A 12482-nucleotide genomic window follows, 5' to 3' on the forward strand; every position below is an offset into this window, starting at 1 on the left:
GCAATCTCACAGCGCCGGCCTGCGTCTCCCTGGCAAGATGCATTTAACCCTGCCATTCCGTCAGTTTTCCTTCCATATTCCTCAATTATAAGAATCCTTCTTGGGCTCCACGCTGTCATCTGGTCGGATCCGCCTCAACCGAAGACACCCCACTCCGCGGACGCTCCGTTATCTGATTGTTCTCTCCAGTCGCAGAACAAAGGATCCAGCCTTAAAATTGAGACCAAGAAAAAGAAGAAAAAAATCCCCCATGATACAGAAACGTACCCTTCTACTCATTTGACAGAAAAAATTCTGCAAGCGCTGCGGCAAAGACAGGGCGCGCGATGATGTCGTCGTCGTCGTCGTCGGCATTCCCTCTGCCGGCGCCTGCCGGAAATCAGTCCCGGTCGGCTGCATCCACGGTAACTACAACACTCAAGGTGGATGGAATGACTTGCGGAGCGTGTACTTCGGCTGTTGAAGGTGCGTTTCAAGGGATAGAAGGCGCGCAGGATGTCTCGGTAAGCCTGGTGCTCGGGAGAGTTGTCGTTCGCCATGAGCCTGCCCTGCTGGCCCCAGAGAGAATCGCGGGGCTCATCGAAGATCGCGGATTCGACGCAACGGTGCTGGAGACACACGCATCAGCAAGCAACGCGGATAAAACGGGGATCAATGAGAATGGAGGGCCCCGATTTTCGACCACTACCTTGTCGATCGAGGGTATGACGTGTGGTGCGTGCACTGCAGCCGTCGAAGGAGGCCTGACCGGTGTCGACGGGGTTCGATCGGTAGAAATCTCGCTACTTTCCGAGAGAGCAATGGTTGAACACGATGAGGCGATTATCACCCCGAAACAAATTGCAGACATCATTGAGGATCGTGGATTCGGTGCTGAAGTGCTGGAGACAACTAGAGATACTCAGGGACGGCGAGATTTGACATCGAGATCCCAGCCGACCGTCACCACTGTTTCGATAGACGGTATGACGTGTGGAGCTTGTACGTCGAGTGTTCAGAATGCCTTCAAGGATGTCGACGGTTTGATTCAGTTCAACATCAGCTTACTCGCCGAGCGGGCGATCATCGTCCACGACCCAAAAGTGCTAGAGCCAAAGCAGATCGTCACATTGATCGAGGATGCAGGCTTTGACGCCACCGTTGTTTCCTCGCAGCCGCAGACAATAGCGTCGACATCGGTCTCTAACGCTACTCTGAACTTACATGGCTTACGGGATGCGTCCTCTGCAACTACCTTGGAGACGTCCCTTCGTCAGAAGCCTGGCGTTTTGTCAGCATCGATAACCATGAGGACGTCAAAACTCACTGTCTCATTCGATCCATCGATCATCGGAATCCGTCACATTGTGGATGCCATTGAGGCTGATGGGTACAATGCCTTATTATCCGAAGCAGATGACAACAATGCTCAACTTGAGTCTCTCGCCAAAACCAAGGAAATCCAGCAATGGAAACGTGACTTTTTCTTTTGCTTTTCCTTTGCAATCCCTGTCTTTGTGATCAGCATGGCCCTTCCCATGTGCCTCCCGCGTTTCGACTTTGGCCAATGGAAGATATTTCCTGGCTTGTACCTAGGGGACCTGATCTGCCTGTTGCTCACAATCCCGGTCCAGTTTGGTATTGGAAAACGTTTTTATGTCAGCAGCTATAAGTCTTTAAAACACCGGTCACCAACGATGGATGTCCTGGTCATGATAGGCACCTCTACCGCTTTCTTCTACAGTTGTTTCACCATGATTGTCGCGATTCTCTGCCAGCCTCATGATCGGCCAAGCATCGTCTTCGACACAAGTACAATGCTCATCACGTTCATCACCTTGGGTCGTTGGTTGGAGAACAGAGCCAAAGGCCAGACCTCTGCCGCTCTTTCTCGGCTCATGTCATTGACCCCATCTATGACGACGATTTATGAGGATCCCATCGCTGCAGAGAAACTAGCGGATGACTGGGAGAAACAGACAGAGAGTGAAGGATCTATCGGACAAAGGCTGATTCCTACCGAGCTCATCGAGATAGGAGACATCGTCATTTTACGACCAGGCGACAAGGTCTCAGCAGATGGTATTGTCATCCGTGGAGAAAGCTACGTGGACGAAAGCATGATCACTGGCGAGGCACTTCCAATCCATAAAGGCAAGGGCAGCATGGTCATTGCAGGGACGGTGAATGGGGCGGGGACGATCGATCTAAAAGTGACGCGAGCCGGTAAAGACACACAATTGAGCCAAATCGTGAAGCTGGTCCAAAATGCGCAAACCAGCCGTGCCCCGATCCAACGCATGGCCGACGTGGCGGCTGGCTATTTTGTCCCCGCCATCATCAGCTTGGGAGCCATCACCTTCTTCGGCTGGATGGTGCTAAGCCACGCCTTGCCTCACCCTCCCAAAATATTCATGTCCGAAAGCAGCGGCGGTAAAGTGATGGTCTGTCTGAAGCTCTGTATCTCAGTCATTGTCTTTGCATGTCCTTGTGCTTTGGGTCTCAGCACACCTACCGCCGTTATGGTTGGTACCGGTGTAGGCGCTGAACATGGCATCCTCGTCAAAGGCGGCGCCGTCCTCGAGGCTGCTACGAAGGTCAACCATATTGTTTTCGACAAGACCGGGACCCTCACTTCGGGGAAGATGAGCGTGGCGGATGCCAGGCTAGAGCCCCAATGGGAAACGAATGATTGGCGTCGTCGACTATGGTGGCTTATTGTTGGACTGGCGGAGATGAACAGCGAACACCCCGTTGGTCGGGCTATTGTAACCGCAGCGAAGAACGAAACAGGCCATGCTGCAGAGGATGCGTTGCCTGGAAGTCTGGGAGACTTCGAGGCCCATGTCGGGAAAGGTATTTCCGCGGTCGTGGAGCCGGTCTCAAGCGCCGAGCGTGTGCGGTATCGAGTGCTCGTCGGAAACACCACGTTTTTGCGATCCAAAGACATTCCAGTCCCTGAGTCCGCAGACGCCGATTCTTCGCAAGCCACCACTGCCGAAGAAGGGCGCGCGTCTGCTTCTTCTTCCAAGGCTATTGACTCCCGCGCGGGTCTGACGGTGATCCACATGGCAGTCGACGGCCAGTATGCCGGTTCCATCTCGCTGCGCGACACCGTCAAGACCACCGCCGTGGCCGCCGTGGCCGCCCTGCATCGGATGGGCATCACAACCTCTCTCGTAACCGGCGATACCTATTCCACGGCGGTGGCCACCGCCAAAGCCGTAGGGATCCCCATCTCGGCAGTGCATGCCTCGGCCTCTCCGTCCGATAAACAGGCCATCGTTGCCGCCCTCCAGGAAGAAGGCGGCTACCGCGTCGCCATGGTCGGGGACGGGATCAATGACTCGCCGGCCCTAGTCACCGCATCCGTGGGCATCGCCCTGGCCTCGGGGACGGATGTCGCGGTGGAGGCGGCCGATATTGTCCTCATGCGCCCGGATGACCTGCTCTCCGTGCCCGCCAGCCTGTCTCTTTCGCGCTCCGTGTTCAACCGTATCAAGATGAACCTGGTATGGGCCTGTCTGTACAACGTCATTGGCTTACCCTTCGCCATGGGCGTCTTCCTCCCCTTCGGAGGTTTCATGCTCCCGCCCATGGCCGCCGGTGCTGCCATGGCGGCGTCGAGCGTCTCCGTCGTGGTGAGCAGCTTGCTTCTTAAATTCTGGAACCGGCCTCGCTGGATGACCGTCGAACAATTGGAGAAGGAGGCGGAAATGGGAATCCGCCGCCGGAAGGGCAGCTGGTGGAGAAACACTACGTCGGCGGCTGGCTATAATGACCAGGCTTCCTCGATCACCACCGTCATCAAGGGCGCCGCCGTTACGGTCTTGTCGTGGATCCCAGGGAGAGGATCGGCTTCCGCGAGGGCGGATGATGGATATGTTCCGCTACAGACAGTAGAACCGGCTGTCTGACCTCTGTTTTTTTGTTTTTGGGTTTACCTATCCATTATGTTTTTCTCTTATACCCTCTTTCGCGTTTTGCAGACCTTTTGTCGATTCAATCCCCAGTTATACATAATTGCTCAGCAAGCATGAGGCATGAATAATAGCATTTATCATAAATATAACAAAAGTGATGGTCAAAATTAACTTGGGTTTTTTTGATGTCAATTCAAAATAAATACTGTCAGCTCTTGGCTAGTCATTAATCATGAATCCCCTCTAAAGGCGCCAACTCCCATCTCATTTCTCTAGATTCACCTTCTCAACAGGATGCTTCGTCGGCTTGTTTGCCATGGTCAGTCGATTCCATCAAAGAGTCCTGCTCAGTTGCCTTGATGTCATCGTCACCCAAGACGATATCCCCGTCTCCATCGACGGCGATGCCCTTGGTCGAGATAGCATCTGTCTCCGTCCCGTCCTGGTCCATTTGTTGTTCATTCGAGGCCCCGGCGCCCGACGCCTTGTCGTCAGCATCTGCAAGTGTCATCTCAACACCCTTGCCATCTTGCAGACCCATGTCCTCCACCCCGACCACCCGGGGACCGCGGGCATGGGGAGCCTCATCGGATTCAGCATCGGCCAGACCAGATGAGGAAATATTGATAGCTTCGACCGCATTGTCGGCGACAGTGGTAGAAGATTGTGGTTCGAGCGAATTAAGATCAAGTTCTTGGTTATTCTCGGTAGAGGTATCCAGCGCTGTGAATTTAGCTAGACAAAATCAGTCCGTATCTGGAAATTTGAAACAGAGAACATGTCAAGGCGAGACTTACTCTCGCCTGAGAGAACTGCATCTGCATCCTCCGCTGATACGTTGCTCAGCCAGGGAATCGGTGTCAAGAGGGCGCCGCCCAACGACTCGTCGCTTCCCAGATTATGATCGCTCATCATGAACCCGCTACTTGTCCCGCCGTTCAAGAGCCCGTTCGGCTGCTCGGCTCTTGACTGTACTTGAAGGGGGAAGATGTCTGCACCGCTGGTGACGGAAACGACCCGGTCGACCGCTCGCAGGTAGGCAGGAAGGGTGCGATAATGGGCATTTGGTCGAAGGATGAGCTCTGCTAGTCTTTGGATGGTGTGCGGAGGTTTCAAGTCGAATACCGTCCGCAGGGTTATCTTAATATGGTCTAGCAGCGATACTAGTTGAGGGGCAAGAGAAGAGTCGTTGGAAGCAGCAACGAACGATTGAGGCTGTGAGTCGGGCACGCGTTCACTGGACGGCAAGAGGGTAGATGCCGGAGGGTTTGTCTGTCCCGGTGTTGCCTGCAAGTCTATCGGGGATGTGTTTTCCTTATTGCTGCTGTTTGGCGGGCCGGAAGGGTCTTGCGACTGCAGCGGAGCGATAGACGATGGCAGCAGTCGGTTCGAGGGCACTTCATACGGAATCCTTGGCCGAGGAAACACATTGTAGACAATCTACATCGTTTTTTTGATTCAGTGTAAGAACTCAGGGATTTCGATCCACACATAAGAGGGATTGACGCACATCTTCTAGCCGCTCAACCACAGGCTCAACCATGGCAGGCCATTTCTCACTGGAAACGTCGTTAGCGCACGCCTACACGCACCGCAGCAACCCGCAACATACTAGTCCATTGCGTTTCCTTGGGCTACCGCCTCTAGAATTGACTCATCTAGCATTGCCAGAGCTTTATCAGTTGGGTGGAACACCTCGTTGGGGAAGAAACCAGAGGACGTCTGCTCAACACGCGGGCACAAGAGCTCCAAAGCTCCCGACCAGGAACGTACCTAGAGACATGGCGCCGGCACCTTCGAACAACAGCGAGAACTCTCAACACGAATTGCTTGCTGGCTTCGACACGCGACTGCCCTCTCTTGTGATCGTCAGCGTCGGTTTGGCGCGCGGGGAGCAGCTACGGCTCTCCCGTTGGCGGCTGCTTCTGAGTGGTGGACGGCGGCTGTGATATTGCTGTCACGTGATGATACGGCGATCTCTTTTTTTGGCTTTTTTTATCGGGATTTTGGGGCTCCACCAAGAAAGAGGATTGGGGGAGGGGCAGCGAAAGAGTCATCAGTCTTCCCTCGCCTGTCTTCTCGCCGTCTCTCGCCGTCTCCCTGTGGATTTCCTTACAGCTTCTCTCCACTCTTCTCGATCCGCTTACTACACAGACGTATACGCTCGCACACGATGTGGAACTCGCGACGAGTGGGAATCCTCGGCGGCGGCCAGCTGGGTCGCATGCTGGTGGAGTCGGCGAATCGATTGAACATCCAGGTCAACATTTTGGATGCTGAGAATGCTCCGGCGAAGCAGATCAGTGCCCACGACGGCCATGTCGAGGGCTCGTTCAAGGAACCAGACGCGGTGCGGCAACTTGCGAAGACGTGTGACGTTGTCACGGCCGAGATCGAACATGTCGACACCTATGCCCTCGAGGAAATCGCGTCCGAGGTCCGGGTTGAGCCCAGCTGGCAAGCGATCCGAATCATTCAGAACAAGTTCAACCAGAAGGAGCATTTGTCCAAGTATGGGATCCCCATGGCGGAGCATCGCGAGTTGGTCAAGAACACTCCCGAAGAATTGGCTGCTGTCGCCGACCAGCTGGGATATCCCCTGATGCTGAAGTCCAAGACAATGGCGTACGATGGTCGGGGTAAGGGACATGCCTTGTTCTAGGTCTATTTTCTTTTTTTTTTCGCCCGGACTAACAGAGTGCGAAAGGAAATTATCGTGTGAACAGCAAGGAAGATATTCCTGCTGCGTTGGAGGCGCTGAAGGATCGACCTTTATACGCGGAGAAATGGGCATACTTCAAGATGGTAACCTCATCTTAGTGTCTTTGTGATAGGTTGCCGATTTTCTAACGTCCCCTGTCTATTTAGGAGCTGGCAGTTATGGTTGTTAAGACCAAGGACGACGTTCTCTCTTATCCTACCGTCGAGACCGTCCAGGAGGACTCAATCTGCAAATTGGTCTATGCCCCCGCCAGAAACGTCCCCGAGGCGATCAACCAAAAGGCCCAGGAACTGGCCCGCCAGGCCGTGGCGGCCTTTGACGGCAAGGGTGTTTTCGGTGTCGAGATGTTCCTTCTCGAAGACGACAGCCTGATTCTCTGCGAGATCGCCAGCAGAATCCATAACTCTGGCCATTACACCATCGAAGGCTGCCCGCTCTCCCAGTTCGATACCCATATCCGCGCCATCCTTGACCTCCCCATCCCTCCCAAAAGCCTCGAGCTCCGTCAGCCCTCTATCATGCTAAACATAATCGGCGGGGCCACCCCGGACTCGCACTTGAAGGCCGCTGAGCACGCTCTTTCGATCCCCAACGCGAGCATTCATCTCTACAGCAAAGGTGCGGCCAAGCCCGGCCGCAAAATGGGTCACATCACTGTGACCGCACCGACCATGCACGAGGCCGAAACGATGATTCAACCACTGATCGACGTCGTTGATGACATCCGCGCTCAGCGTACCGACATTAAGACCCAGCCGCAGAAATCGGGCCCCTCGAAGCCTGCCCCGACCGTCGGAGTCATCATGGGATCCGACAGCGATCTCAAAACCCTGGTCCCCGGGTTGAAGCTCCTGCGCGACTACTTTGGCATCGAACCCGAGGTGGACATCACCTCCGCCCACCGCACCCCTAACTACATGGCCGAATACGCCGCCAGCGCTGCGTCCCGCGGCATCAAGGTCATCATCGCCGCCGCCGGTGGTGCGGCGCATCTCCCCGGCATGGCCGCTGCGCACACTGCACTGCCCGTGATCGGTGTCCCCGTCAAGGGCAGTGCCTTGGACGGAGTGGACAGCCTGTACAGTATCGTTCAGATGCCTAGAGGTATGCTTTCTCACTTCAACCCGTTTCCTCTCACTAGACTAGGAAAAGCCCGATCTAATAACGTCTCTCTTCCTCTCTGCAGGTGTTCCCGTCGCTACGGTAGGAATCAACAACAGCGTCAACGCGGCCCTTCTTGCCGCCCGCATTCTGGGTGCTTTTGAACCCGCTATCCAGAGAAAGGTGGAAGCGTACGCTGAGAGCGCCCGCGTGGAGAACCTCAACCTCAAGGGGATCAAGATGCGGGAGCTTGGATGGGAAAAATACTTTGAGCAGATGTGAGAGTCACATTGTATCTTGGAAGTTTAGATTATCTAGAATTATATAAAAATTTTTAACGCCGATATGTTTTGACTTTATACTCAACACACACTTACAGGATTAATAGCTATAAACAATTACTATGTACTAGAAGAATTGATTTTAATCAAAACAAAAGTTATATATATCGATTGTTATTACCCAGTAAACAAGCACAACGGACGCATTATAAATAGTAATAACCTTTAATAATACAAATCATATAGAAGAAAAAAAAGGAAAAAAGGAAAAATCCAAATAGGTAGTCCCGATCATAAGACTTGGGAAACCATCGTACTGCAATCACCCATGGTATCGTGCTCGTGGAACTAGATATTCTGGGGATTGAAAGGCTGGGGGTTGAGAGAGCCAGTGACTGTGGCCGCCCCGTCGAGGCCGCCAACCTTTCCATGCACACCGTTCGCGCTGCCATTCTCAAAGGCATGTTCGACTTCGTCCGAGAATCCGCGAGAGGGATATCCACCATAACCGCCGGCGCCGCCATTGACCACCTGCTGACCGTAAGGGTGGGTAGCCACTCCGCCGTTGGAGACAACTCCGCCGTTGGAAACAAGTCCGCCGTTGGAAACAAGTCCGCCGTTGGGAACAGCAGACCCATTGGCAGGACGGTCTCGCAACCTGCCCTCGGCGGTGGCGTGCGGCTTGCGGGTGACGGCTGGCTGTTTCGGGATATCCTTCGAGGTCGACGCGCTGCCGATGCTGAAAATGGGGGAGGACCAGCGCTCGCCCTTCTTCGCGATCTCAGAGTACTCGGTGGCCTTGTTGGAGATGCCGCCGGGTAGCTTGATGTCGGGGAACATGGAGTCGGCGTGAGTGGCGGCGAACTGGATTTTGGTGTCGCGCTGGGCCACGGCTTCGGCCTTCTTCTTCCTCTCAGTCAACTTGGCGCGGGTTGCGTCGGCGTACCGCGAGTAGATGTTGGGCGCATTCTCGGGATCGTTGCGAGCAGCCTCGGCGGCGCGCTGGGATTCGGTATGGATCTCATACATGAAGGCATCTCCCTTGTTGAACGCTTCGCGGACCTGCTTCTCGAGCACCTTCTGCAAGATAGGGCGGACGATCTTGAAGAGCATCGGCTTGAACAAGGTGAATAGAATCTTATGCTTGGACTTGCGAAGCTTGATATCCATGTTCGAAATCTTCACATTCACCTTGTCGATCTTCATGAAATGCTGGCTATCGCTCTTCTGCGCCGAAGATGCGGCAATCTTGCAGCTGAAACCCTCACCACCGAGGAAGATATCCATCACACCAGTATCGGTCAAAGATGGGAACCCCTGTTTCTTCTTGATGTAGTAGCTAACATCTAGATACCGTGCTGTTAGCCTACCAACCCGGACTGGAGAAAAATCGATTCAACAAGGACAAATCTTACCTCTAAGATCAGCTTGAATACCAGACAACGAGATCATGATCTGGATAGCGTTATTAGCCACTCAACATAACTTGGATAGACTACCAAGCAAAACTTACCTTGTGGTCATTCTTGTTGCTGATCTTCTTCCGGCCCCAACGGAAGTAGTTGTCGCTTCCAAATTCCATGACGTTGGGCATCAGGTTGTCACTCTCAATAACAAGGTTTTCAACCACCTGCGAAAAAGATGATTAAACCATGAAACGCTTCAAAAGAAAAAAGGCTCAAAAAGGCACTTACCACATCAGCCATGGGGTCCGAAACCTCAATACGAGGGATCGGAACATAGCGAACATTTTCAAAAATGGCCGGCAGGATGACGTCCCTGATATCAACAAGGAGGTGCTTCTTAAAAGCGGGCTTTCCATCCGCATCTTTACCGAGATCAAGGAAGAGTCTCTGAACAGCATCCCCGAATGCCCTGTTCTGGGGATCCTGGTTGAACTGGTCCGCAAGGAATTTGATCTCATCCAGAATATGATCTGTATGGCCCCTGTAGCGTTCGCGCAGCAAGAAGCGACCATTGTCGTACAGCTGGTTCCATTCTGTGTTTGCTTCTTCCTTGAGGATGAACCCTTGCTCCTGGAGGCATTTCCTATATATTATCAGCACGAGGGGCAGTAATTCACATTGCTCTTCTTAATTTTCATACCTGATATAGGAATCGAGGTGTCTGAACCAAGACTTTAGCTCAGGGTCCTGGTCCGCATCTTTATAGATGTTGTTTAGTGAGTCGAAGAAGTCGTCCATGGATGTACCGTTTGCAAATCGCTCGATCAAAATCTAGAAAGGTGCTTTGTTAACATCGACCCAGGCTAGAAAAATGGGGGTTTGAGTCGCAAGAACGTACGCGAAGGTTTGTCTCTGCCTGCTGGACTGGGCCCCCAGCCCTCACGTCTTTCACCGCACCAGAACCTTGGCTTGCATAGTCCTTGGTGTGGCCAGCGTACTTCTCAGCAAGCTCGAGCAGGGTCTCAATAGCTTGTTGGTCTATCAAAGGCAAAGAATCCGAGTTAGCGTCAAAATGCGAGCAAGATTTATAGAAATTCAGAACATACAGTCGGCATGGCTCTGACACTCCAGCACCATCTTCTTCAAGCGCCAAATGACCTGGTCACGGCGCTCCTGGGGCATCTTCTGCGATAGGTAGTTCTTGGTTCGATCCGCAAGCTCGCGAGTGCGATTCTTCGTTTCCTCGGGCACATTTTCCGATGTCGTTTCTTTGAGGTTCTGATATCCCGCAACGGCTCCGCCGCGGAAATCAATGTCAGATGCCGAGGTAGGTTGCTGGCCTCCAGTCGAAGCTTGGGCAGCTTTGTTCGCAGCTGCCTGCAATTCCTCGCGACTCTGAATGCATATTAGATCAATGGTTCTACTAGACCACGATGTTGGAAGGCTTATCATACCGCCGGCTTATTCTCATTTGCGCGGTTTTTGAATCGAGCCTTCAACTCATCTTTGGAAAGATTTGGCTTCTCGTGCCAAACATTTTCCTCTGCTGGCTGATCGACCTGCGCAAGTTGCTCCTCTGATGGACGGACTCTATCGGCAGCCTTCTGCGAGGCGTCACCGGCAATGTCGCGGATCAAGATGGTGGCATCACTGACTATGATCGCCAGAAATGTTAGATTGAGGAATGAAAAAAAAAAAGTACAGGAACTTAGTTTATGGGCCACTCACGCAGCTTCCGGAATTCGCCATTCGTAATCAGAAGGTTACCGAGAGTCTTGAGGCCTTCCATGGCACGGGTGCCATCCTGTTGAGCAGATTCCTTTTCAATGGGCACATTTGGCCTCTCGGCATCCCCAGAGGTTATACTTTGAGTGCTGTAGATAAAGTCCTGGAGTATTTCGTCATGGTTCTTGCTGAGCATGAGCTTCTTTGCCTGTTCAATGACATCCCGAAGATCTTTGACTAAATGCTGGCCTTCTTCCGAGAGATCCTTCGAAGGCGAGGAAAGAGCTCTGGAATTCAAGGCACTGTTCAAAGCGACATCACATTGCTTGTTCTGTACGGGCGCCGTTAGAGCCATCATCCTCAAGCCATCTTCATTGATAAGGCTAGCCGGGGCCCAGGGCTCAAACCTACCGATGGAAGCTTGCCATTTTTAAAACCTATCAAATTAGCAAGTGATTCATTGAGAGGAACAGTTAGGTAGTACTAACCTTGATAGATTCCATACAGCTGCAGCTTTTGATTGATATCCTACAGTCCCCAGGCTGATCAGCAACAGAAACCGTGAGGGGGGGAGAGAAAGAACTGTCAAGCCATTGCTGGGTAGAGGATTCAGCAGGCATACCTTCTCCTTCTGCTTGGAGTCCGTTGGACGGTTGACGGCCTTGGACGACATGATGGAGTCGTTGGATTGGAAATTATGTCAAACAATCGATGTCCGATCAAGACTCTGTTCTCTTGAGAGCTTTGCCGGCCAAGAGACAATGTGGACACTCAATGCGGGGGAAAGGAGATCACCAATATAATAAATAAGAATTAATTTTGTCAGGTGGTCACGACAGTAAGGGGGTATCTCAGGAATGCAATGCAGGGGCAGGTAAGCTGTCCTGTCTTCTCAACGTGTGTCGGAACGTTCTGAGAAGGGGTTACAACAAGGTATGAATATCAAAGTAAATAATGGTCTTGTTGAAACTGCTTTACCTTTTTGTCTTCCTGAAAATGATGAAGAAACAGGGAAGAAGAGACTGGGCAAGCAGCAGCTGTTGTCTTCCATCCGCAGGCGGTTGACGTCACGATGTCGTGCCAGCAAGGAACAACGGCATAACAACACAGCACCACGATTAAGGTATCATTCCGAATCCAGTTTCTGGGAAAGTGTGGTTCCTTGAGTGTAAGGGCTGTTCGCAGGATGGCCATTACCCGAACAGCCAACCTAGTAGGTTCGAGAGGAGCGATCTATGAGCTCATCAGAGCCAAGAATCCCGCTGATTGAATGGCTGGGAAAGCTTAGTCCTCTCAGGCCCGGTGGCTTTTCCGACTCATTGTGTAACTCGCGGGCCTTTTTTTT

The 12482-nt window shown here is 52.6% G+C and overlaps 4 protein-coding genes across 4 annotated transcripts; 2 read left to right on the top strand and 2 right to left on the bottom strand.

Annotated features, from left to right (window-relative positions):
• Window positions 1-110: 110 nt before the first annotated feature.
• ASPZODRAFT_1457496 (hypothetical protein) lies at window positions 111-4079 on the top strand. The gene has a single exon (XM_022725103.1). It carries the CDS (start codon window positions 327-329, stop codon window positions 3894-3896), a length of 3570 nt encoding a protein of 1189 aa, XP_022583845.1. The 5' UTR covers window positions 111-326; the 3' UTR covers window positions 3897-4079.
• A 109-nt stretch (window positions 4080-4188) lies between these two features.
• ASPZODRAFT_140243 (hypothetical protein) lies at window positions 4189-5685 on the bottom strand (the record flags this gene model as incomplete). The annotated part of the gene is made up of 5 exons (XM_022724641.1): window positions 4189-4637; window positions 4700-5342; window positions 5413-5461; window positions 5515-5560; window positions 5676-5685. The coding sequence occupies 5 exons, from the start codon at window positions 5683-5685 to the stop codon at window positions 4189-4191; spliced, it is 1197 nt and encodes a 398-aa protein (XP_022583846.1).
• Window positions 5686-6075: 390 nt separating this feature from the next.
• Window positions 6076-8068, top strand: ASPZODRAFT_157742 (hypothetical protein; the record flags this gene model as incomplete). Its single annotated transcript, XM_022726325.1, has 4 exons — window positions 6076-6541; window positions 6610-6707; window positions 6771-7728; window positions 7811-8068. The coding sequence occupies 4 exons, from the start codon at window positions 6076-6078 to the stop codon at window positions 8005-8007; spliced, it is 1719 nt and encodes a 572-aa protein (XP_022583847.1). The 3' UTR covers window positions 8008-8068.
• A 286-nt stretch (window positions 8069-8354) lies between these two features.
• On the bottom strand, window positions 8355-11810 carry ASPZODRAFT_61111 (hypothetical protein; the record flags this gene model as incomplete). The annotated part of the gene is made up of 13 exons (XM_022728964.1): window positions 8355-8540; window positions 8598-9352; window positions 9422-9461; window positions 9520-9636; window positions 9701-10055; window positions 10113-10243; window positions 10311-10450; window positions 10519-10789; window positions 10867-11066; window positions 11141-11468; window positions 11549-11574; window positions 11626-11665; window positions 11760-11810. The coding sequence occupies 13 exons, from the start codon at window positions 11808-11810 to the stop codon at window positions 8355-8357; spliced, it is 2640 nt and encodes an 879-aa protein (XP_022583848.1).
• Between the last annotated feature and the right edge of the window lie 672 nt (window positions 11811-12482).

The sequence above is a fragment of the Penicilliopsis zonata genome, assembly GCF_001890105.1.
Source record: "Penicilliopsis zonata CBS 506.65 unplaced genomic scaffold ASPZOscaffold_3, whole genome shotgun sequence".
Classification (NCBI taxonomy): domain Eukaryota; kingdom Fungi; phylum Ascomycota; class Eurotiomycetes; order Eurotiales; family Aspergillaceae; genus Penicilliopsis; species Penicilliopsis zonata.

What these genes read in the sequence shown, in the direction of transcription:
- ASPZODRAFT_1457496 (XM_022725103.1), top strand. Translation starts at nt 327, where the DNA reads ATGATGTCGTCGTCGTCGTCGTCGGCATTCCCTCTGCCGGCGCCTGCC.